This window comes from Dendropsophus ebraccatus, chromosome 10, assembly GCF_027789765.1.
Source record: "Dendropsophus ebraccatus isolate aDenEbr1 chromosome 10, aDenEbr1.pat, whole genome shotgun sequence".
In the NCBI taxonomy this organism is placed as follows: domain Eukaryota; kingdom Metazoa; phylum Chordata; class Amphibia; order Anura; family Hylidae; genus Dendropsophus; species Dendropsophus ebraccatus.
In genome coordinates, this window is record NC_091463.1 from 9,281,296 (window position 1) to 9,308,586 (window position 27,291).

The following is a 27,291-nucleotide window of genomic DNA, read 5'->3' on the forward strand; positions in this document are numbered from 1 at the left end:
GCATGGAAGAAAGAAAAGCAACTGGATCATAGCTGTAACCAGAGTATATACATACAGTACCTGTATATAACTGCTATACTACTACCACCTATATACAAGAATATAACTACTACAATACAGTGGGTGAGAACGATCCAACCAGCACCAACAGACTAGTGGCACTTCACTGGATGCTGGAGGACGGGGCAGAAACAGCGAAAGGCGGTGTAGGGACTTCACACACCGCAATGCTATGACAAGGGAAGACAATAAATGGAAGTAATAAGAAATCTTGAGTCGAGCACTCACCGATAAGAAAATGCTGTGGGTTTATTTCCAAAACACCGGAGACTTCTGCTGGAAGAGGGAAGATGTTACGCAGGTGCGTTCACAGGAGCTCCTGCGTAACGTCTTCCCCCTCTCAGCTGAAGTCTCCGGTGTTTTGGAAATAAACCCACAGCATTTTCTTACCGGTGAGTGCTCGACTCTTTATCTTGTTACTTCCATAACTACTATAATACTGCCCCCTATCTACAAGAATATAACTACTATAATACTGCCCCCTATCTACAAGAATATAACTACTATAATACTGCTCCTATATACAAGAATATAACTACTATAATACTGCTCCTATATACAGGAATATAACTACTATAATACTGCCTCCTATATACAGGATTATAACTACTATAATACTGCTCCTATGTACAGGGATATAACTACTATAATACTGCCCCCTATATACAGGAATATAACTACTATAATACTGCCTCCTATATACAAGAATATAACTACTATAATACTGCTCCTATATACAGGAATATACCTACTATAATACTGCTCCTATATACAAGAATATAACTACTATAATACTGCTCCTATATACAGAAATATAACTACTATAATACTGCTCCTATATACAGGAATATAACTACTATAATACTGCCTCCTATATACAGGAATATAACTACTATAATACTGCTCCTATATACAGGAATATAACTGCTATAATACTGCCCCCTTCACCAGTCCCATAGACTCCATTCTATGGTCAGGTGGATTTCACCTGACCATACAATGGAGTCTATGGGATGGCGGATTATCCGCCCCTTTTCCGTATTGTGAACCAACCCTAAAGAAGTAGACTGCACCAGTGGAGGAAATAGCAACAAACCATACAGCTATGGGGTGCACGATGAAGACAGTAATTGGCTACAATACATGAAGAATAAGCAGTCTGCACTCACCAATGAAAAATTTTGGTCTTTATTTAAAAACGTCATTGCAGGGATGGGAGACACATTTAATGCAGCGAGCACTGGGACGGCCATTTCATACTCAGTGTCACCAGGCCAGAAGAGGTACACTCAGTACAAAACATCTGTCTATCGGATATAAAGTCTTACCGTGACCGCTGTGGCTCCAGCCAGGTGTCTTCCTCAGGTGTAGAGAAAGCAGCAACAGGTTATATCCAGTGATACAGGACTCTCCACTATATATAATCCTTTATTGATGTATCAGTGATACAATAATGGTGGGTGACATGCCATACAATATCTAGGATTACATCATAAAGAGCAAGAACTCAATGTACAGACAACCAATACAGCCCAGTAATACGTATAGTCAGGCTCTGTAATAGTGAGGTCCCCTGGTGGGATATGAGGGGCCCCTCTGAGGTGTTGCTGTGCTCTTTCCTCTCCCCACCATAGAACCTGCTGAGCCTCTATGATTCTCACGGAATACAATTACCATTGCCTGCACTGAAGAGGAATGGAGGAGCAGACCTACCCTGAAGACCCCCAAACCTCCACTGCAGACCCCAAGTACGTAACATTCAATCATTGTATTGCAAAAGATTTTCAACCATCTCAAGCTGTGAAAGGATTTAAGGGTTCCATCTTCTGAATGTAGAAAAAGAATTATCCTATTCACTCACATCCCATTACTGCTGTCCTGCCCCTGCTGGCAGCCATAGGATCACCACTGTCCTGCCCCTGCTGGCAGTCATAGGATCACCGCTGTCCTGCCTCTGCTGGCGGCCATAGGATCGCCACTATCGTGCCTCTGCTGGCGGCCATAGGATCACCACTGTCCTGCCTCTACTGGCGGCCATAGGATTACCACTGTCCTGCCTCTACTGGCGGCCATAGGATCACCACTGTCCTGCCTCTGCTGGCGGCCATAGGATCACCACTGTCCTGCCTCTGCTGGCGGCCATAGGATCACCACTGTCCTGCCTCTGCTGGCGGCCATAGGATCACCACTGTCCTGCCTCTGCTAACGGCCATAGGATCACCGCTGTCCTGCCTCTGCTAACGGCCATAGGATCACCGCTGTCCTGCCTCTACTGGCGGCCATAGGATCACCACTGTCCTGCCTCTGCTGGCGGCCATAGGATCACCACTGTCCTGCCTCTGCTGGCGGCCATAGGATCACCACTGTCCTGCCTCTACTGGCGGCCATAGGATCACCACTGTCCTGCCTCTACTGGCGGCCATAGGATCACCGCTGTCCTGCCTCTACTGGCGGCCATAGGATCACCGCTGTCCTGCCTCTGCTGGCGGCCATAGGATCACCGCTGTCCTGCCTCTACTGGCGGCCATAGGATCACCGCTGTCCTGCCTCTACTGGCGGCCATAGGATCACCACTGTCCTGCCTCTGCTGGCGGCCATAGGATCACCGCTGTCCTGCCTCTGCTAACGGCCATAGGATCACTGCTGTCCTGCCTCTGCTGGAAGCCATAGGATCACCGCTGTCCTGCCTCTGCTGGCGGCCATAGGATCACCGCTGTCCTGCCTCTGCTGGAAGCCATAGGATCACCGCTGTCCTGCCTCTGCTGGCAGCCATAGGATCACCGCTGTCCTGCCTCTGCTGGCAGCCATAGGATCACCGCTGTCCTGCCTCTGCTGGCAGCCAAAGGATCACCACTGTCGCCTCAGCTATCAAGGTTGGATGGCTTATATACAAATAAGGATATCATACATATAAGCGTGTATACAGAGAGGGGCAGGCATTCAGGTGGTGGTGGCTGGAAGCTTATTGGCCTATAGTGCTGTCAGTCAGCAGATAAAGGACACACCCCCTGGTTGACATGGAAATGCAAAGGAAAAAGGCAAAGTACTGGGCATAGAAATAATACATGGGTCCAACCAACTCCTACTGCATACACAAAAAAATTTTCTTTAGAAAAAAAAAAATCTTGTGTCCTAAAGGAAGTATGGTGTTAGAAATTCTTAAAATTCTTTAATAGGCTATTTTTTTTTTCCTTTTTTAAAAAGGTTTCAATTTTGCAATTTCCGCTAGGCCTCAAATTAATCTGAGACTTCCTGTCCTGTCCAGGTAGTTTCCCAGCAGGCTCACACTCACCAGAGCTGCTTCTCACAACTCGGCATCTCCCTCTCTGTAGAATGACCCCTATAAAGGTCACTGAGCGCGCTCAGAAGTCACTCTCATTCTTGTGTCCTGTGCGCCATGAGCCCTGCTGTGAAGCATTTCTCTAAATGCTGTAAAGTAACCCAATAATAATAATTAATAAGCACAAAATTACAACCAGAAATTAAACTCAGATTAGTAAACAGTAACATAACTCAGTAAAATAATATTGTATGTGCTACAAGCCTTGGAGGCGTGTAATCCAACTTCAGGTAATAATGCTATAGTATAACTATAGAGCCACATAACCATATATAATGGCATATATCTGACAACTGTAAGATCCTTAATGTACCTTTAAATGTATGTAATTGCTAAAGCGCCAGTCTTGCTGATTTCAGGGCTATTACACGAGGAGACGTGCAGCCAATGGTTCTTAAGCATCGTACAATTGAGTGATCAGCTGACCAGTGTGTGACCGATTGCCGGCCCTATAACGCAGGATTATCGGTCTGTTGTGACAGATAATCGCCTCCGGCAGGCCTCACCGCAGGACAGTCCTGGGGGCCTGGGTTACTATAAGACATGTTCACACACAGCAGATTTACCAGCAGTAAGTGGAAGGATTTCTGCAAACCCCATTGAGATAGATGAGAGGATCAGATGATTCTGCAGCAGATCTGCTGTGTGTGACGCATCGGCTGTGGTGATCACATCATGTCGGGGTAACGGGAGCCCCCCCGTGTAGACGCTATGGTCATCACTGATGGCGGTATATATAGTCCGCCACGTCCTGTACATTAGCTCCTAGTACATAGTAGTTACTTCACATCTAAACTAATGAATCACTGTATCCTGTAATAACAGAAAACAATATAATTGTCACCTCCTCACACCATCCGCTCCTACCCCCCCATCTAACCTGGTATAAAGCCATTGCTGGTGTATAATGAGAGGTTCCGCAGCTTTGTTGTGTAGATGCTAAACACAGGGTTGGCAGAACCTTTCTTTATACTTTACTTGTACATTGCACTACACCTTACACATTGTGGAAAGTAAAAAAAAAAGTGCAATCAAAACATTTTCAATTAAAACACCCCCCCCCCAACCAATAAACCTGTCTGATCATGTGATTCACAGATCTGCGGGGTTATATATACCATGAGGCGACATACTTCATATGACAGAGTATCCTGATGAGTTTGTTAGGTTCCTTGTAGTATTAAGCGCATATCCATACATCCTTATCCAATAATGCGGCAGTGCTCATGCCTAGAGGTCCGTTCAGGATGCCGCGGGGGTCCCAGGAGGCCTCACACCAGTTTTTATACCAGTTTTTATATGAATATGCTGTATCTTCTTCATATTGAGATAGATATATTTTTGGATTATAGACTTCAATCAATAATCAATAAGCTTGTAGCAGTCAAGTGATAACATATTGGCTTCACAACAATATGGCTGCCTTCACCATATCAAGATAGATGAATCCCTCCAAGGGTGCCATGACTCTGCAACGGCATCATAGTGAGAGGCGGCCCACCCGCAGTCTTGGTGCTTGTCTGGAGCCCACCATATACCACCACATAGAGAGGGCTGAGACTGCGGCTGACATCAGAGAAGACCCCCACACTACATTCAGCCAGAATCTACCATGTTATAGTTACAGTGTGATCATTATGAGAATATGTTACAATAGTTATAGGATGTAGTTTAGCACATTTGTTGGGACCATGAGGACCCCCACAGGTGATGACGGGACTGCGCCTGCCTCACTGGGGGCCTCCAGGGGACACGGACCAGCTCCACTATGTCCTGACACTCCATCACTTCTCTATCATATCACCAGTTTATCACTTTATAATGAAAAGGGAAAAAACTAAACAAAACCTCCCTGTTCCGTCCTCCACGACATTCAAGGAATGAGGGAAAAATCTGAGTGGATGTGAGCAGACCGCCGCCGACGGCAATCTGAGCAGATGAGCCGACCACCACCGACAATCAGAGCAGATGAGCCGACCACCACCGACAATCGGAGCAGATGAGCCGACCACCACCGACAATCGGAGCAGATGAGCCGACCACCACCGACAATCGGAGCAGATGAGCCGACCACCACCGACAATCTGAGCAGATGAGCCGACCACCACCGACAATCGGAGCAGATGAGCCGACCACCACCGACAATCGGAGCAGATGAGCCGACCACCACCGACAATCGGAGCAGATGAGCCGACCACCACCGACAATCGGAGCAGATGAGCCGACCACCACGAACAATCGAAGCAGATGAGCCCAACGCCATCTGGAGACTTCCGCCCACAATCTGAGCGGATGAGCCGACCACCACCAGCAACCTGAGCAGATGAGCCGACCACCACCCACAATCTGAGCGGATGAGCCGACCACTGCCGACAATCTGTTCACTTGGTTTCAGGTGGGTAGAAGGTGTGTGGCTGGGGAGGGGGTCTTACTAATGGTGCAACCAGACATAGTGGAGCCGGCCAGAAGATTTTGGCTGTATTCCAAACTTATACCGAGGTATTGTCATAGTGTTCACTAGGACAATCCTATGTGTGACTACTGCCACCAGTATGTGCTTTATTGATGGGATAGAACAAATATGCTTTCCTGACCCACCATGAAGCCCACCAGACATAGTCACTTACAGACAATGAACCCTGTGACTACACCACGGTATATGTCTGAATACAGCGGAGGAGTAGAAGAGCAATTTTTTATGAAAACAAGAATTTTGAAAGAGCCAATTATACTTCTATATGTATAGAAGCCGAATATACTTCAGATGTCTTTGCTATATTCACATCTGAGGCCCGGGTCACCTTCTGTATCCTGCAATATTCTAACTACATTCTGCATCATTATTGTTAGACCTATTATTGGGGAGGGGGGGTTCCATTCGTCCCATTACAGCAGGGATGGGGAACCTTTGGCTGTCCAGGCATGATGGGAATTGTAGTTTTGCAACAGCTGGAGGGCCGGAGGTTCCCCATCCCTGCATTACAGGCTTCACTGGTGTCGGTGACAAGATAGGAATCGGGCTGTGTTCACACACAGCATATTTGGTGCAGATTTTCGTCTCATTCATGCAAATGGGGGTTCACAGAAATCCATGTATCTGCTGGGTATGAGTGTATCCTCAGAGGGGGTCCCAGCCAATGCAGACCCCCCCCATCTTCTGGACTGGTGAGATTCCACCCCCCTGACTAAGGTTTATTTAAAGGGTCAGAGATCAGTAAAGCTAAGTAAATATTATGTGACCAACATGGAGATGTGAGAGCAAAGAAAAGAAACAAGGGATCACTGCTGCTGTCTCTCTATTCCTGCTTCCATGTGATCTGTGCCGGGCAGCAGGTTCTGCAGTGCTGACAGAGCTACACGCCATCTGCACAGCACAGGCTGGAGACTTAAAGGGCATTTCCACCCAAAATGTATTTGTACCAGACCATGCTGCAGATCTGTAATAGACTTCAGGTGGAATGGCTCTTTAGGTTCTATACACATCACAGTCTGCCCCATGCACATGTATACAGACCAGGGGGTGTGGTGCTGTTATCCACTAGCAGACCACATGGAACAGTACGACTACCTGTGACTGATCTATCGGGATGTATCTGGGGGACTGACTGATCCATGGAGGTGCTGGGCCCGGGCCTCAGGTGGGAGATATAACTCAAGGCGCGTGTCCTCTGCATCTATGGGACGGCAGTATGATTTAGATGTGGAACTGCTGATGCTTTAGGGCTAATGGAACACACAATGGACTTCGTGAAGCCGGATCTGACTACAGGACATCCCAAGAAGCAGCTTCTCAAGATAAGGCTCTGTTCACATCATATTAGAGCTAATCCAGGGCCGGGCAATAACATGCTAAGCATGTATGTGTATTGGGGGGGTAGAGAGCTGATGTTTAGGAACAGTGGGGTCCTAGCAGTGGTACCCGCACTGTAAGCCTATCATGGGCCCTAATATTCCTTAATGTGGCCCTCATGGGCTCCGCTGCTTCATGCACGGTTCAGTGACCTGGCGCCATAGGGGTCTGATATACTGCTGTCTTCCTCCAGTCCTCGCCTGCTATGACACCAGTGCCTCCTCTCGTTATCATAGTGAGTGGCGGGATGAGAAAGAGGGGGATTTCATTATAAGCCATATCATGTTGCCCTATGCTACACATAAGCACAAGGCCCCATTCAGCCGATGGAAGCCAGAACAGCCTTCCGTTAGGATATCGGAATACTTGTTTGCTGTATAGATAAGCACAGTCCACCACGCTTTTCTATGCATAGACACCTTGCAAAATAATAATAATAATAATAATAATAATAAAACCTTGTGACTAGTGTTGAGCAGAGATGCCATAGGTGTATCCATGTTTTCTAGGGCTGCACTGCTACAACGCCAAGACTTTGGTTGCAGAGAACAATGCCAAACAGATTGTCATCACCGCTCAACACTATATGTGAGGTATACTATACAGTGGCACCTGGAAAACCTTCGGTCAGAGGCATACAGTGAGCAGTAAACCATATCTACGTCTGACTGAAGGCTCGAATGTGATGTGATCAGAGCCTAAGATGTAGCATTCAGAACCAGCGATCCTCAATGATGTGGCTGCTCCAAGGAACAGCGAGGACATGGAGAGGATGGATCAGTAATATGTGCGATTCTTCACGAATAGCCTAATAGGAGTGACCGGCGGCCGCCAGGTAAGGTCGCTTTCATCCTGCACTTGCAGCATCTGTTTGCCCCCCAAAAAATTCCTGTTGTATACATCAAACGTGTCCATAGGCCCCAACTCGCCTGATGGAGGCCAAAAGAGTGACCAGACACATACTGTACAGTATACATATGACCTAGAGATGCCGCTGTATTCCTGTACACAGCGTCATCCCTCTAGAGGTATACGGCAGGAAATCCTCCTAACAAAAACTGCAAACACATTGTGAAAGCGCCCCAAGGCCTGGACGACTGCTGGAGGGGGAGGAGAATCTATAGATAGTGGTATATAAGATTGCCTGTACTCCAGGGTATATGGTTACACAGGAATCACTAAAGATGGACAATGCCAAAGAGGAAAGATTGTGTTGGATTGGTCCGCCATGCCAAATCCCCCTAAAATAACTAAAAACCATTGATGTGAGGTCTGTAATATTGATCCCATGGATGCAGAGGACGCGAGGACGACACTTGTTACATTCACTGTAGATTGGAAACTTCTTGAGTACGGATTGTACTATACACATATCGCAGCTGTACACACATGGCTGCGTGACAGAACTCACAATCTCATCTACGTAGAACACAAGAGGAGGGATCCTACACTCTGGATTTCTTCTTGCTCTAAAGACCAGTGAGATCCACAATGACTTTAATGAAAATGGTATCTTCCCGGATATAAGAATTTTTGCCCTCCAGCTTGGAGATGGGGCAGAAGAGCGGGCATCCGCTGGCGATGTTCATCTCGCTGACTGGCCTCTGGAAAGACGAGGATGAGATGTCTGGCCTGAAGGCGTCTATGATGTGTTCTCGGTTGTTTTGGTCCAATAACATCAGAGTGACCTGTAAAGAAGAATGCAAAACTTCAGCGGCCTCCCCTATATAACAGCAGACATGAAATCAGTACAACCATGTATAAACCCCAGCCGCAGCACATCACAGGCCGTGTATACACTCCAGCCCGCAGCATGTTACAGGCCGTATACCGTATATACACTTCAGCCTGCAACATGTTACAGGCTGTGTATACACTCCAGCCCACAACATGTTACAGGCAGCGTATACACCCCATCCCACAGTAGGACACCTAGTTGGAGGTTCTGCACTGACCTTCTGATTAAATGGCCACCGCAGTAAGGCATCACTTGGCCCCTTCATCACCACGAAGAAAAGGGAAAGGTGTGTTCCTCGCCCTGTGCCGTCCCCATTCAGATAAATCCGCAGGCACATCTTGTAGCCATACTTGTTGGTGTAAAAAGCTGGATACAAAAAAAATTATATACAATGTTACACATGTTTAGAAGTGTAGGTCTCAGTACAAGAGTTGTCAGTAGGGTCCTACCAATACGAACCCCTTTAAATGCTGCGGGGTGCAGCCTCCTACATGCCTGACAATTATTAGAGGCTCGAGCACTGTCATACTATGTGAGGATACACCCCATCAGGAAGAGGGATGGTAACTTTCAGCTGTCCGTGTACTGTCAGACTCATTTCCAAGAAGAGTAACAAAGCAACAGTAAGACACAGGGTTAAAAAAATGATGTTACTAATCTTATTCCCACGTTTGGGAGGTACTCGGGTCTATTGATCAATTGGTACAAGTTGGCGCTCATGCCCCTAGACTCCTTGGGGTGGGGGGCAAAAAGTGAGCACTTTTTATATTTGTTAAAAAAAAAATTTATTGAAAAAAAAAGAAACTATTATTATTTTTCAAGAAAGGTAACGCCACCCAAAACCGAATAGTCTTCCCCTTGTGATCTCCTTTCCGCCCTCCATTGCTCCTTTTGTCAATGGACAGGGACTGCAGACGGTTCAGGATTACTCGTTACTTATCACACTAAACTTTGACTCACGTGGAGAAAACATGGCTGGGCATCGGCCAACGATGGCATCCTGACGTTTCTTTGCAAAGTCTGTAATTTTCCAAACAAATATTCCATCGAACGTTGAGAGTTCTGCCTCCTGCACCCGGGTCTCCAGCTCTGCCAGCTGCACTTCCTTCTGACCCAGCGTGCGCTCCAGCTGCCGCACCTAAAACACCAAGAATCACAGGGTGACCACCGGAAGGAGGAGCGGAGGCCTACAGGTCTAGCAATGCCAATGTATGCATGAGTTATACTATGTGTACACATCTGATCTATAGGGCAGGCACTGTTGGGCTGCTGCATACTTCTATTAAAGGGCACCTCCACCCGAACACAAACACATAATAGTAAATGTTATGTAACTAAAGTTTTCTAACAGACTTTCAATTCCTCACCGTATATAAAATCTGTGCTTTCTGTCAGTGAATGGGAACCCTCCCTGACCCTGTATGTCTAGGCCTATACGAGCACCTGACATCCATAGCATGCATACTGACCTTTGCGTTAAGAGTGTCGATCTTCTCCTGATCTGCCCTGCGCTGCCTCATGGCCTCCTCCATGGTCATGCTGGCTCTCTCCACCTCCTTGTTCAGGACACATACAATGTTCTCCAGGACCGTGCTCTTCTTATCCACCACCTCGAATTGGCGCAGTAGATCAGGCGTCTTTGAGACATCGCTGCTCATTGACGTGCTGGAGGACATGCTGCTGAGCGGGCTGGGGACGCCCTGCACGGACATCATTGCCATGCGCTGAGTCACTTCGCTCAGCTCCTTTCTCCGTGGTTGTATATACTCCCACACTTTCGCCAAATGTTCGGCCAAGTACTTGTTCTCATGTTCTAAGAATTTGTCGTTCTCCACCTATGACCGAGAATAATTAACAGCTATTACATCGCTACCTACAGCCAATGACAACGCGGCCCTGTGACTCCGCAGATGGTGACCATCTCCTCCTGCTTTCAGATGCTCGGCCATCAGGACCTCCATGGCTGAACAGAGCAGGAGTTACCTGGCTGCCATGTGCATCTACAGGTAAAGACAGGAGGGCACGGTTGCCCAGTATACCCGCTCCATGCCATTTACCTGTAAAGGTTTATTGGCGAATGTTTATATATAAAACCAGCTTTGACATAGTTTCCCACCATTCACTTTGGAATGGTTTTAAACCCAAGGTTCCCCCGGCTGTTGCCAAACTACAACTCCTAACATGCCTAGATGTGTAGCTTTCTTTAAAGCTAGTAACAATAAAAAGTCCCATAAATAATATTACCCCACCCACTAGTTAAGCTTCATAGATTTCTACACCCCCTCCCCCTTCTTTCAAAATATTGGTTCGGTCCATCCTCTCTCCACTGTTGGTCATACCTTTTTCTGACCTGGCATCGCATGGGGGGTGACGGCTTAGCTGAAACGTGAACTCAGCTATTTTACAGCAGTCAAACCCCCCCTCCACGTGGCAAACGGGGCTCTGTATGGGCAGGGATCCCCCATCTAAAGTGTAAAATGGAGCAATGATTATTCAGAGCCCTTACACAGCTCGTGGTGGTCACATGACCCTAGGAGAGCTGCTACAACAGAGAATCTGCTGCAAAAGCCCCATAGGTGACCGCTTGTTACGCCCCAAACAAAGATGGAGGTAGCAAGAAGTCATAGCCGCTGGGGCTGCATCCAGCATAGCCTGCCCTGTAGACTCAGATAGAAAGCCAACACTTACCATCTCTGTGCAGCCAGCAACAAGATAGCGGCATGGTACTCTGCACCGACCGCAAGATTTTACATGGTCCTGGAACTAAAACAGAAGCCGTAAGAGTCACTTTATAAAGTTCAGCAAATTCGGGAGCACGTGTGCTGAGCGTTCTCTGCTGTCATGTATTGTGGGATATGTATATAGAATGCCAGGCATGGTAGAGATGAAATGCATTGTGGGAGAGGAAAAGGAACGGCTATTAGACCTAAGCTTCTATCAGCAGTGTAAGGTGCTGTGAGTATAAGACACGATGAGCAGAGCTTATCTATTATACACGTGTACAGTAGGCGAGGGGGCTGCATCTCTGCGTCGTCCATCACAGAATAAATACCTTTTCTCTGGGGATCTTCTTTTTTCCGCAGCCTTCACAAGTCATTGGGAATTTGGGGCAGATCTCATCATGAGCCTGAAAGAGACAGAGGACGTCAGGTCTCCTGCACGCTCCACCATCACCCCCCCCCCCCCCCCCAGCACCACAACCTTCTCTACCTTAATGTCTGGAAAGTAGAAGGAGAGTTTGCAGTATCTGCAGTTCAGTTTGCGCTCGGGACACTCTCGCTCATTGTGCCAGTCTCGATCGGTCGCCCTGATCAAGGTCTTGCACGCAGGACACGGTACCAGCATGAACGGGCACTTTCCTTCATGTTGGGCCTGGAAGACAGCAGTTTAGAAGCGACTTATACTGAGAAATAGGAAGGGTGGGGCACAATTCTGAGAATCTACATATCAGACATACTGAGAAAACTTAAAAGGGGTAGTTCACAAATAAATTTTTTCTTTCAAATCAACTGGTGTCAGAAAGTTATATAGATTTGTAATTTACTTCAATTAAAAAAATAACCAATTTTCCAGTACGTATCAGCTTCTGTATGTCCTGCAGGAAATGGTGTATTCTCTCCAGTCTGACACAGTGCTCTCTGCTGCCACCTCTGTCCATGTCGGGAACTGTCCAGAGCAGCAGCAAATCCCCATAGAAAACTTCTCCTGCTCTGGACAGTTCCTGACATGGACAGAGGTGACAGCAGAGAGCACTGTGTCAGACTGGAGAGAATACACCACTTTCTGCAGGACATACAGCAGCTGATAAGCACTGGAATGCTGGATATTTATAAATAGAAGTAAATTACAAATTTATATAACTTTCTGAAACCAGCTGATTTGAAAGAAAATGATTTTCACCAGAGTAGCCCCTTATATACTGACATCTGGTCCTATGTCTTGCTGCCTCAGGTCTGGGCCGATAGCATCACAGTTTCTCCTGGCGTGCCTGATCTCTGTTGGATAAGCTGCGGTCAGATAAGCTGCGGATCACTATACACATCAGTATCCACACCTATACCTGCTGCACCTGTACCTGCTGCTATGTGGGTCAGGCAGGATGTGGATGTTGAGGTTTATCTACGTTACAATATAGCCACAGTCTGTGCCCCAGAAATCTGACAGCTATATGTATTCCTACACCAGTGTTCTCTAACCTGGGGCTCTACCGCTGGCTCAAAACTACAACTCCCATCATGCCCTGGGAGTTGTAGTTTTGTAACAGCTAGTGAGCTACAGATTGTATGATCCTGCCATGTGGATGGGCCCTGACAGCCTTTGGCTCGTGATCGATTCCTTACAGTACCCTTGTCTCTTCCTCTGTAGCAGACCAGTGCTCAGCATGCTGGGAGCTATAGTTCTGCAACAGCTGGAGAGACACAGCTTGGGGAACACTGCTCTTAAACACACAGGTACAAGCTATGGGCACCCTTGAATACATTTATTTTTCTGACATGGACAGAGGTGGCAGCAGAGAGCACTGTGTCTGACTGGAGAGACTACACCACTTCCTGCAGGACATACAGCAGCTGATAGTACTGGAATACTGGACATTTTTTAATAGAAGTAAATTACAAATCTCTGGCACCAGTTGATTTGAAAGAAAAATATTTTTGGTAAACAATCCCTTTTAACCTTAGAAGAAGGTTCAGGTAAAGAGATGAGGGCTGGAGACTAGATGGAACAAGGAAGCAGGAACAAGGAAGCCTTTGTGTTCTGTAGAGGTTATAAGGGGCTGTACCCATCATATCCAGGAAGAGTCCAATGTCACCTTTATAACGCTACAGATGTGACGTTACACATACATATATTATATACATATATATATATATATATGTATGTATTATATATGCATTGCTTTGTGTGTAGCAGATGGAACAGGTAATGTGAATACGGTTAGATAAGACACCGGAAACCAGTGAAGCGTCACGTCACCGCCAGATAAGGAAGCGCATCAAGTACTGATACCAGTAACGGCAGGATGACATGCCAGGGCCTCGCCTTACTGGGTGTAGTCACCACAGAGCCACCATTGTATATCACAGAATACAGGGAGAGGCTGGGAACGTCTAGGGGGCCAGGGCGGAGACACCCTTATTCGCAAGACAATCCTTTATAGAACCCATAGAGAATTTACCCACATATACAAGAATGGCAGCTGATGATGGGAGTAGTAGTTCTGCACCACTCACTATCTTACACAATGGCGGCCGATCCTTTATAGCTGGAGGGGTCAGCTCTTTGTCCTGAGTCCATTATCATATACTCCCCCCCCCCCCATCCTCCCTAAAATATCCTTATGGAGATCCCCTGGCCCTATGTGATACAAGTCTCAGAGGATTTCCTGTCAGTCACTTCCTACATAGCGGCATGTAAGTATGGAAGGTCACAGCCGCCTCATGTGTCCAGTCAGTAAAGGGCGGAGGGATATAGAAAACCATATAACAGGATTGTCCCTCAAGAAGTCCAGCACCCTCGGCTCCTGTAATACTCTGTGCTGCTGGGAACTCTACTCCTAACAGTCTGTGCCCCCCCCCCCCACTCCTGCATGATTAGTATACTCCTCTCCTGAAATACTCTGTGCTCCCCGGGGAACCTTCTCTTCTTCCTTTTATCTAGTCTATGTCTTCCCTTCCACCGCCTGAGCCCTAACAGAATCCATCCACTCCTTCTTATAGGCTTAATACTCATCTCCTGAAATACTCTGTGCTGCTGGCATGTCTTGCTTCACTAAAGCTTTCTTCCCCTCACCATACCGCCTGGTCACATGTCTACAGAATGGAGCGAGGGCTGTAAAAACTGGACTGAGACTGGTATAAGACAACTTTCACTTCCTCTAGCCCTTTGCACACTCCCCTTTCTCTGTATCTGAGGCCTCCGCCGCCAAGCTGTAACATTTAGGTGCTTTCCAGATCTCCAGACCATAACAGCTGACAGAACCGGCTCAGCGAGTCAGACGGGTACATGACGCCTCTATAAAAAAACATTTATGGCTGCCTAGCACCACAAAGCCGATGGCCATCGCAACACTACGACTCCCATCAAATGCCCTGCAGCATAAACACACGATGGGAGTTGTAGTGTAGTGATGAGCCCTAGGTTAGCGAAACACTAATCCACAGAAAACCTACTGCAAAGTCAAGCGCTGCGTGTCTTGGGACTTTGCCAAGAATCTTGGTGGTTGTGCAACTTTTTAACTAGTTGTGAACATTACCTTGGAGGTCACAGGTCGGCAGATAAGGAAGGGAATAAGGATATAAATCTGGTGCACCTTGGTCTGTGACAGATTCGTGCCACATTTTGCACAATTTTCTGGTGTTACATATCAATGAATCGATAGAATGTTATGACCACGCCCCCTTCTAAGAAACTCCACCCACTTTTTGCCTATTGTTATAGGTCATAGAACTGGTACCAAGCAGCTAATCAATCCTCCTCAATGTATAGACCCAGACTATGACAGCTGGCGGGGGTCAGTGCAGACAAACCATCAGCAATGCCAGTGCTGGATTGCTGGATGTCACCCCTGATGATCCGGCTATCCGTCAGTAGCTATCTATCGACTGATGTCACATACGTATGGACATATGCCGTTACCTCAGTCAAACCAATGTCTCAACCAGACATCTCCAACATATTGTTTTCATTCTGGAACTCCCAGCATATCCAGAGGGACGACCATGCTGGGAGTTGTAGTTTCATAAATGTTGGAGAGTGTGGATCTCATGATGCCCAGGCTCAGAGGCAGCTCCTTCACATGTCACTGTCCTCCTAGCAGCCAATATCAGCATTGTGTTGGTGGAACGCCCTAGGGATAGGGTATAGCATTGGGGCCGGGATAACTGTGGAAAACCCCCAAATGTTTAAAGGGGTAGTTAACAAAAAAAAAAAATCTTTTAAAACAACAGGTGGCAGAAAGTGCCAGAGATTTGTGATTTACTTCTTTTAAAAAATCTCCAGTCTTCCAGTACTTATCAGCTGCTGTATGTCCTGCAGGAAGTGGTGTATTCTTTCCAGTCCGACACAGCGCTCTCTGCTGCCACCTCTGTCCATGTCAGGAACTGTCCAGAGCAGCAGCAAATCCCAGCAGAAAACTTTTCCTGCTCTCCAGACTGAAAAGAATACACCAATTCCTGCAGGACAAACAGCAACTGATAAGTACTGGAAGACAAGATTTTTTTTTTTTATAGAATTAAATTACAAATTTCTGGCACCAGTTGATTTGAAAGAAAAATTAGGTATAATATAGAAATATATCATTATAGCTTCACCACCTCTGTCATCAGGTTGTGTGTGGTATTACAACTTGGCTCCATTCACTTTACTGGAACGGAGCTGCAATATCGCACCCAAACTGAGAACAGGGGTGGCGCTGTTTTTCAAAGAAAGAGGCCATGTTTTTCTAATCCTGGACAACTGCACTAAAACTAACACACTAGAGGACAGGGATATAGCACCACCAGCTGCAGGTGAAGAGTACATGATAGGGTCTGTGTGCAGATTTACATGTTAAAAATATAGTAGAATTTTATAAACATCATATTCTGCATACTGTGTATCTCCGCCATCAGTGTAACATCCTCAGGGACCAGCTACTTCTACAGTTGTACCCAATGCTCTGTGAGTGATAGATCAGCAGCACAAGTCTCTGTGCGGTGCTGGGTGTTTGTTACAATGTATCAGTGCAGGTAGACTAGAGAGAGTTGTGCTTTATACTCATCATACACACAGTATTCACCATACACCCCCCCCCCCCCCATTGTAGGTTATTTTGGGTGTGTGCAGGCGTCAGTACTTCCTGTTCTTCTTTCATCTGCTGCTTTATTCAGCTCACAGGATATTAACTAGCTTAGAAACAAGTGTACCAAACCCTCAGCTGTGAAAGGTACTCACAGACAGAAGTCATCTCTTGGCAATGGCGGAGAAATTAAATGTTGTAGATATATAACACCCTATATATACACACTACCTATTGACTAGATCCATAAACAAGGAGCCTCAGCATCCATTGCATTTAGCTGATGTAATCAGAAGCTCAAGCATTTAAAGGGTTAACAAACCACAACACTTAAGGTGCGTTTACACGTAACGATTATCGTGCGAATTTGCGGGAATTCGAACGATAATCGTACGTGTAAACGCAGCGAACGATCAAACGACGAACGAGAAATCGTTCATTTTAATCTTTCAACATGTCATCAAATCGTCTTTCGCAAAAAATTCGCAGATCGTTCCATGTGAACAGTCGTTCGCCGATTTAACCAATGTGTGAGATAGGCTTAGGCGATCGCAAAATGATCGCAAAACGATTTTCCATGCGATATATCGTACCGTCTAAACGCTGATCGTTATGAAAAAAAATCGTTACTCCGACATCGTATGATCGGGCCAATTATCGTTTCGTGTAAATGCACCTTAAGTAGGCATCCAAGACATAACAAGATGTCGTAGAAGCAGTGTTCACACAGCGCATAAAACATAGCAAAAAATAGCAACGACCGCTGCAAAACTGAACAAAGTCGAGCGCAGGGGCCAGGGGTCTCACCTCATACTCCTTGATGGTTCCTCTCCAGGTGCAGCCATTGTTGGAGCAGACAGCGGGCAGACTCTCCACCTCCCGCCTCGCTGCGTTATCTGAAAATGCCTGGAGATGTGAAAAAAAAAAAAAAAAAAAAAAAAAAAGAGAGAGTGACTATGAAAATCTATACAGGGGAATCACTTTCTACATAAATGAAGCACATCACCCCTCTAATATCTGCAATTTTCCCCTTGTGTGCTTTTGTGTTTACCTCCACAAAAAACTTTCACTTTCCCTTTTGCATCCCAACCAATGCTTTCACTTTCATTTTCATTACTTCCCACCAATGCTTTCACTTTCTCTTTTACCCACAAATAGTTCTCACTTTACCTTTTGCTTCCCCCACCTAAAAGGAGCTAACAAATTCACAATGCCTTAAAAAAATTCTTTACAAAAAAAGGTGTCATCACTTTCATGCTCCCTGAAACCACAAGTCATCAGAGTAGTCGAAAAACAGCAATGTCAGCTGAACAGGCAGATTCATAGATCACTATATTATTTTTACCACTACCTACATACAGGAATATAACTACTATAATACTGCCCCCTATATACAGGTATATAACTACTATAATACTGCCCCTATATACAGGAATATAACTACTATAATACAGCTCCTATATACAAGAATATAACTACTATAATACTGCTCCTATATACAAGAATATAACTACTATAATACTGCCCCCTATATACAGGTATATAACTACTATAATACTGCCCCTATATACAGGAATATAACTACTATAATACAGCTCCTATATACAAGAATATAACTACTATAAAACTGCTCCCTATATACAAGAATAAAACTACTATAATACTGCTCCTATATACAAGAATATAACTACTATAATACTGCTCCTATATACAGGAATATAACTACTATAATACTGCTCCTATATACAGGAATATAACTACTATAATACTCCTATATACAGGAATATAACTACAATAATACTGTTCCTATATACAGGAATATAACTACTATAATACTGCTCCTATAAACAAGAATATAACTACTATAATACTGCCCCCTGTATACAAGAATATAACTACTATAATACTGCTCCTATATACAAGAATATAACTACTATAATACTGCTCCTATATACAACTACTATAATACTGCTCCTATATACAAGAATATAACTACTATAATACTAAGTATTAACTATAAATCTATATACACTGATCAGATATTAAACACCTGCCTCATATCTCGCTGGTTCTTTGTGCTCGGACCAGTCAGTCGATGTCCTGTGTTATCTGGCAGTAGTAGGTTCCACCTCTGGCTTGATGCTGGTGTGGTATATTGTTATTGTTTCCTATGACTGTCTGCACTGCGGTATATTCCTCAGTGATCTCTGGCGGTTTAGCTGCAATGTTAGATGTAATGCAGCTGCAGATGTGTACACAGGCGGGGAGGTCCCTTCCTTGTGGTGTCTGTGCCTCAGGCTCCGTTCTACCACTTTATTACTTCCCATCTTGCTCAGCTGATCACTCTATCACCACTGGGAAGCTGCAGCACCTTCTCTCACTGGCCGACACCTCTCCCAGCACCGCCCAGGAGTAATATTTGGGCAGATCACAATTTACTAGAGATACCTGGGATTCTTTTATTACAGCTCTGGGATCTGATCTCAGCACAACGTGTGGCTATGTCCTTAGGATCTCACTGCATATACATCCACATGATGCCAGGACACAAGGTCTCCAGCAGAACATTGCCCATCACACTTCCGCCACCATCTTGTCTTCTCCACATCCTGGTGCCATCTCCTCCCCAGGTAAGTGAAGCACACTTCCTCGGCCGTCCACATGATGGAAAACGTGACTTATCAGACCACAAACCTTCCTTCCATTGCTCCGGCTCCAGCTCTGATCCCCATTGCAGACACTATCAGGGTGGACAGGGGTCACATGGGCTCTGACCGGTCTGAGGAGCCCCATACACAGCAAGCTGCCATGTCCAGTGTCATGTGATTCGTTTCTACCATAGCTAGCAAGTTCTTCACATTTGCTTAGATCCTTACACTTACCCCTTTTTCCTCCCTCCAACATTACCACCAAGAGCTGATCCCAATATAATCCCCCACCCCCCGACAGGCGACATTATATATACACACAGCCGTATATATTTATATAGACATACACATACAATATATACATGGGATTAAGTCACACTACAATTTGTGATTTGCACTCACTGTGGTGTTTTCCAAAATGGAGATGCCTTCTTCAAATATACCCTCCTGGATACAGGCTGCACACTTCTGGGGTCCAGAGCTGAGAGAAGAATGAGCCATACAATAAGACCAGAGAGTTCTCTCATCTATACTTTATGACTATGCATAGAATCTGTGGCACAGACATACAGACATTGCTGCTATCTATGGGGGCGGCACAGACATTACCGCTATCTGTGGGGGCGGCACAGACATTACCGCTATCTGTGGGGGCGGCACAGACATTACCGCTATCTGTGGGGGCGGCACAGACATTACCGCTATCTGTGGGGCGGCACAGACATTACCACTATCTATGGGGCAGTAGTATTCCCTCTTACCTTATGATCTTCCTCAGGCAGAAGGAGCAGTATCGATGGCCGCACTGGGCCTGGAAGGGCCTCCTCAGGATATTCTTGCAGTCGGAGCAGAGATACTTCCCTTCTAGCTTTGCTCCTAGAATTTCTTTCTTGAAGCCGGGCTGGTTTCCCTCCAGAGATCCAGGCGGAGAGGATATGGACAACGCTGCGGAGGCCATGTGCAAGTGGCACTTGAAGGAAAAAGAGAAATGAAGAACATTAGGTCACAGCGATGACACTGTTTATACAAAAACAAGATCTGAAGAAGCCACGGTGGTGTCACATGCCGGTCTGAGAGGGGAAGAGCAGGCTCCGTCTGGAACAGTCCGCACAGTCCACAGCCCATACAGAGCGGATACTTCTACTTTCCATTTTGGCCGCTCCGGTCCTGTATTCTGTAAATACTTCATCATTGTATAAAATGAAACCAACCAAGCTTTTCCTTTTAATATAATTTCATTTTAGGTTTCTCATCATTGTCAAGATTTTTGCTTGCTGGCAGTGAATGTGAACAGAGGCTGAGAACCTCCTGATCCCTGTATCCTGGAGTCCAAACGGGGATTACATCTATGTGATGGGATGCTATATACACAAAACTACAACTCCCATCATGCCCTGACAACCCTCAGCTGTTGGTGCATGATTGAAGTCAAAGCTTTGCACAAGCTGACAGGATGGGGATCAGTGTCATACAGCAGCATTGCGCCCAGGCACAGCCCGAACAAAGCATTACCAGATGTCCATAATTCATCAATTGTAGCAAACACTCAGCTGTGAGGAGTCCTGGGTCTGTACAGCTTAATGACGACAACCCCAAATGGATCATGTGTGGTAGAGTCACACGCACGGGGTAGCAGTATGTGCCAACATGCATCATGTGATGAGATGCGACATAGTCACAAGGCAATGATGTGCCCGGGCACCACCACAACACACATATCCCCAGGCTCCTGTAAGTATGGGGGTAAGTATGTGCAACCGATAACTGAGTGCACATTACAGCTCTGCTGCATGACCAGATAACCACAGGGCTCCTGTACCAGAGGCTTCCACTATATTATAGGGTAACTCTCCAGTAACCTGACGCTATGGTGATACAGGGGAGATTATCTATCTATCTAATGCCATCTTCTGCATTCAGGTATGAAGCCCAGGGTCTAGGAAACGTCTGCGGGAGGTGAAGGCAATAGAGTTAGACATGAAGTCATTTATTAATTATGATGGGGGTGGAAAATATTTCCCTTTTTCATGATAGGGAGTATTGAAGGTAACTATAGGACATCAGTGTATGGAGGGGCAATGACCCATACTGCACAGTGGCACAAAACTACAATTCAAATAATGGCCAAAGCTTTGGCTGTCCAGGCATTATGGGAGCTGGAGGGCCGCCAATTTGACACCACTGCCAAAGGGCATCTATAATCCATGATAACAGACCAAACCAGTGATGAGTATATGGAGTTCTGTAGGATGAAACAGAATATAAGCCATCTAGGACATCAATGATCCTGCATTGAAACTGTTTATGTTTAGGAATAGACCCCATATTGTCACTATTAGGCTGCACTCTATGGAGCTGAATGAATCAGGGCTGGTATACATGGTATATACTATCATACTGTTCTGCAGATATATAGTGTACCATGAACATCTATATGTCACCATAGCTTATTACACTCCCAAGCCACAGCAGGACAGAGCCGGATACCTAGACCTCTGTATAAGAAGCGTAGGATGGCTGAGATGCATAACCTCAGTCAGGAGCCTGTAATGGCCCATGGGGATTCAGCAGCAATATAATCCCCTCTCTTTAGCAGGGGGTCCATACCAATCAGGGAGAAGGCAAGTAGCCACATCGCTGTATTACTGTGTATTCATCATCATGCCAAAGATGTCTGACCAATGAGAGTACAGGATGGGAGTGCCTCTCCCGCTCATACATGCTCAGCCCATCTGCACCCCCAGAGGACTGAAGCCTCCATGAATTGTCGCCAGACGCCTGATGAAAGCATTCTCCAGATCCTACAATTATTGGGGGGGGGGGGGGGGGGGGGGTGTCTCTGCAACACAACTCCCAACAACACGTAAAGGTGACAAGGCATGATGGGAATTCTAGTTTTGCAACAACTGGAGAGACAATGCACAAGACACCCTGCTGCGATATATATGGAGAAATCAGTATATAGAGTATATATACACAATACAATAACAGGGAGGCAGCATGCTGCTTATGGAGTAATGTCTATTGCAGATATCCAACACTAACCACACAAGAATAAAGGAAATAATCCACACTTACATACAGGTGGGAGAGTCCTGGAATCCCGTCCACACCATACAGAAAGAGAAAGTGCTGTCCTGCTCTGTGATGTTACAGGACCAGAGGGGCTGGGCACACGCATATATATAGTATTATATATGTGTATGTTCCTCAATATATGATATTAATTGGTTCTAGGGTGATCACTGTATGTTGAAACTATTGTATCCTAAAACCAAAATTCTATGGAAATTATAAAAAAAATAAGTAAAAAAAAAAAAGCACTGGTTCGCCGCTCCGGGATCTCCTGCAGATGCCACGTTACCACCCAGTTAATGGACAGCCCTCTTGGTCAGTCAGTGACTATATGGGGAAATGCACAGGATAATTTGTGACTTATTAATAGAAAACTCTGCTCATTCTGGGCTGAGGAGTCAAGTAGGCGGTCCTACTCTGTGACTAATAGAGCGATCAGCGAGTATAAATGCCACAGACTTGATCAATGCTCGTACCACTTGCCTCCCTGTGTCCCCAGGCCTTTTGGGGGCCGCATTACACCAGTCATCAGATGATTAAAAGGGGCAGCCACATGATGCTTGCCAGGTTACTCTACAGATCGTTGGGATCCTCGATTATTGTAATGGACCCTTCAAACAAGTAGGACATTGGACAACATTTACCTTACAAGACCTGCCCTGGAGCTCAGCCATAATATGACGAATCTATATATCCTAAATCATGAGACAAACCAGGCTTGTAAATATGTGCCGCCTGTAGATAAGGACAGTGTGATTGGCGGAGTCAGAGATCAGTATGTGTAGTAGGTGGACAGTAAATATAGGACGATGTCTCCGACCCCAGAATCATGCAATTTCCGGAGATAAAAGAGGAAACTCATCCCTTATGCAAACAGTGCAATGATGGAAGTCCAGTATGAGGACATGAGGCATGCAAAAGATATGGAAGAGGATGTGCGGATGCAAATCATGTAAAATGCCAGGAAGGAGTAATCTGATGTGTCACAATGTAAATAGTGTGAATAGGGGGTGACTGATCCATTGTTCCAGTCATGCTGGGGGAGCGGCATCGGTGGGTGAACCTCGTCCATCGCTCTCTTATCACAGAAGATAAGACATTACTGCTGTTATCATCCATTACTGGCTGTGAGGGGATGCTGTATGCAATGTTCCCAGACCTGTCACTCCTGCTGCAACACTACAACTCCCAGCATGCCCCGACCACCCACTGTAGGTAAAGATGATACTATCTATCTATCTCACAGTCACATATCTCCACTGCTGTGTGCTATATATCTGATATAACCACATCAAGGGACAATAAACAGGAAGTATTAAAGTTTTACTAACAGCGCTGAAAGCATTCTTTACTGTAAGGGTGGGTTCATAATTAGGAATCCTCACGGATAATGTCCGCAAAACATGTCACTTCTTTCGGCGGATAGCAGAATATGCCGGCCCATAGAATGGTGTCTATGGAGCCGGCGGAAAGGCGCGCGGCCGTGCACGCGGACAGACAGCTGAATTCCGGACATTATCCGCGAGAATTCCTCAGTATGAACTCACCCTAAGGCTGGGTTCACACTACGTATATTTCAGTCAGTATTGTGGTCCTCATATTGCAACCAAAACCAGGAGTGGATTAAAAACACAGAGAGGCTATGTTCACACAATGTTGAAATTGAGTGGATGGCAGTCAGTTTATGGCAAATATTTGCTGGTATTTTAAAACAACGGCTGTTATATTGAAATAATGGCCGTTATTTACTGTTATATGGCGGCCATCCACTCAATTTCACCATTGTGTGGACAGATCCTTTCTGCGTTTTTAATCCACTCCTGGTTTTGGTCACAATACTGACTGAAATATACGTAGTGTGAACGCAGCCTAAGAGCGCATGAGGGTGTAGTGAGGAAAAGGTGTGTGCTCAATGATACATCTAATAACTCAGCACCCATCAGGTCCCATTGCTGCAAACCTCCCAATATAATATACAAGTCGATACCTGTACAATCCCGTGTACACTCACACAGCTCAACTACTCCACTCGACCGAGCGCTGACGTGTCCCTACCTGAAGCCATTGTTTATTGTGCTGGTGGAGCCTCGCCAGGGTTTATAAAGTATTCACAACACTGCAGGAGCAATAGTCTGGATGCATGATCACTGCCCAATAACATGTAATAGGTGATCTATCTACAGCTGCTGCCTGAGATTTAATACCAGACTGAGCCTGTGGACAAGGGGGGCGCTGCAATACCTCACAGAGCCTGCAGACAAGGGGGGCACTGCAAAACCAAATTCAGTCAATGGAGAAGATGGGGTGTTGTTTCTACTTTAACACAAAGCAGATGTATTACCACACTCTCACATAACCCCAGTATGATCGGTACACCCGCTGATCTCCACCCATTTTCGGAAACTAGTCACTTAACAAAACATTGAGATATTTCTTCTGTATTTCATTGGAATTGATGCAATCCTGCGGAATACATAAAGGCTGTTTATACTTTTCCAATCCTTTTTGTTTCTCCAGCGCATTAGAACTATGAACAATTGCAAACTTGCAATAAGTTAATAAAAAAAAACTAAAACAAATCTGTTGTTTTGGGTCTGCAGCCCCAATAATGGTTTTCCCTGGTTATAGACTACAAACAAACCTAGTGCAGTCTGACCCTGTAGCCAATAGGGAGTCCTGTGAATAGGATATCAATAGATGATTGTTGGGTCCTGTGGATAGGCTACCAATAGATAAGTGGGGCCCTCTAGGTTTGGGGGGGGGGGGGGGGGGGCGGGACATAGTAAAGAATCTGTACTTACCTGTTTCTGTGCCCCGCAGCCCATTGTCTCTGGCTCCCTGTCTGCCACAAGTCTTAAGTTTCCAGTGTCATCACAACCTGGTAGGAGGGGCCCGCTTAGCCAGTCAGTGACTGCAGAGGTCCCGCCGCAGTCACTGAATGGCTGAGCAGCATGCCTGGGCTGTGGCGTTACATGACCGGGAGCTTCAGGAGGCTGGCGGGGGTCCGTAGGCAGTGACACTGCACTACGGGGCCTAGTAAGTATAAATTCATTTCATTCATTTCCCACACTATATATTATTTGTTCTGGCCGGAGTTCTCATGGGTTAGGGGTCTGCTCCAGCTGACTGGACATAGGTGACATCTCTTAGCAATAGGTCAATAATGTCTGTGGTGAGCCAAAACCTTTACCACAACAACTGCCGCAGTTTAAGTCATTCAATGATTCAGCGAACAACCATAACTATATAAAAAGAGGAAACAAAGCAGCCATGAAAAAAAAAATGGTAGCCAAGAAATCAGATTGCACAAGTTTGCCATGCATTATGTCCTTGTACCAGAGCACTAGAAAGTCCCCTATATGCCCCAACAGAACTCATACAGAGAGGGTCATTGTTGCTCAACCTGCAAAACCACCAACAGCAAACATTTCCTGACAGTATTTCCTCTCTAACTACTGCAAAGCTGCAGCTCCTATAATGCTTTGGTAGGACGGTATGCACAATAGTGTTCCCCAACCTGCACTTTCCAGCTCTTGCTTAACTACTACCCCCTGTATGCATCCATACGAAACAGGAGGTATACAGAAGACAAAGCTGGATCCCCAGCCACCATACAGCCATCAGGAACCATTTCTTACAACCATTGTATACATATATACATTCCTTGCACATATATTACCTGTGAGACGTTAGGTTTTAACTGGTCCTCAGCCAAACGTATGGCTCCCAAATAACGGTTCTGTCTTGTAATAACCCGGACCTTCTGAGTCTATAGGCGGAAGATGTGGCGGGCTGCGTATATTTTCCATATGGTTAGTAAGCTCCATGTGATACCCCGGTGTGTCAGCGTGTCCGGGAGGAATGCTGCATCCTCTTGTATAAATCCAGAACCTGCAACAGGACAAACAACTTATAGTATATAGTATAAAGTATAACACATCATGTATAATACGATAGAAGCAGATCTGCAGCTCACAATGGGAATCCTCGGCTGGTGAAGTCCCTCAGGATAGGCTTCCTAGGCCAGAGGCTATACAGCTGCTGGATTACTACAACTCCCATCATCAGGGCCTTCAGGGAGCTCTAGCGTGCAACTGGACAGCAGCAGCTCAGAAAGCAATGCATTTGCAGCTGCAGGCTCAAGGGTATGCTGGGAGTTGTAGTTCTGCAACAGCAGAAGTGACAGGCTGTCAGGGCATGCTGGGAGTTGTAGGTCTGCAGTACAGCCGGAGGGCAACAGGGGCAGGCTCTCAGGGAGTTGTCACATGCAATGGAAAAATTGTACAGATTCTTGTCCATGTCATGGAAAATATATAAGAGTAGGTCACGCAAGTCACATGCGCCCATTGTGTAACCCTAATCCACTAACAACAGGCGGGGATCATCCCACCATTGGTCCCTTTTCCAGCCTTACAAAATGTATAGCCTGTCCCCAGCTCAGGTCATCAATATTAGATCTGCTGGAGAGCGCCTGCAGCCCACCGATTGAATTATAGCAGCCGTGGTGCCGCAGTTCATCCCTGATCATTACTAGTAGCAGCGGTGTAATGCTCTGCAGTGTGGTTCACTACTAGTAGCAGCGATGTAATGCTCTGCAGTGGGGTGTATTCACATCAAGAAAGCAGAGCTGCAGGTCATCGCACTATTTTAGCAGCAGTGCAATGTTCTGCAGGGTGGTTTATTCACATGAAGGAGGCAGAGCTGCAGGTCATTGCACCATTGCTGCTAATAGTCAATGAAGCTCGGCAGGGGTTCGGAGAGTCAGACCCTCATAGAGCCAGCACTAAAGGATAAGCCATCAGT

At 45.9% G+C, this 27,291-nt stretch overlaps 1 protein-coding gene across 1 annotated transcript; it reads right to left on the reverse strand.

Annotated features, from left to right (window-relative positions):
* Nucleotides 1-1,470: 1,470 nt before the first annotated feature.
* On the reverse strand, nucleotides 1,471-26,251 carry TRAF2 (TNF receptor associated factor 2). The gene is made up of 11 exons (XM_069943084.1): nucleotides 26,168-26,251; nucleotides 20,175-20,383; nucleotides 19,816-19,894; nucleotides 17,573-17,671; nucleotides 12,199-12,360; nucleotides 12,041-12,115; nucleotides 11,677-11,751; nucleotides 10,458-10,823; nucleotides 9,949-10,126; nucleotides 9,206-9,354; nucleotides 1,471-8,938 (listed from the first exon to the last, which is right to left on the reverse strand). Exons 2-11 carry the CDS (start codon nucleotides 20,369-20,371, stop codon nucleotides 8,720-8,722), a joined length of 1,599 nt encoding a protein of 532 aa, XP_069799185.1. The 5' UTR covers nucleotides 20,372-20,383; nucleotides 26,168-26,251; the 3' UTR covers nucleotides 1,471-8,719.
* Between the last annotated feature and the right edge of the window lie 1,040 nt (nucleotides 26,252-27,291).

Bases quoted from the DNA above. Each gene is read 5' to 3' on its own strand.
- TRAF2 (XM_069943084.1), bottom strand. From the start codon at position 20,371: ATGGCCTCCGCAGCGTTGTCCATATCCTCTCCGCCTGGATCTCTGGAG. The intron at 12,116-12,198 runs GTAGAGAAGGTT...TGTCTCTTTCAG, and splicing joins TCTACTTTCCAGACATTAAG to GCTCATGATGAGATCTGCCC. The intron at 10,824-11,676 runs GTAAGTGTTGGC...TCTCGGTCATAG, and splicing joins TTGCTGGCTGCACAGAGATG to GTGGAGAACGACAAATTCTT.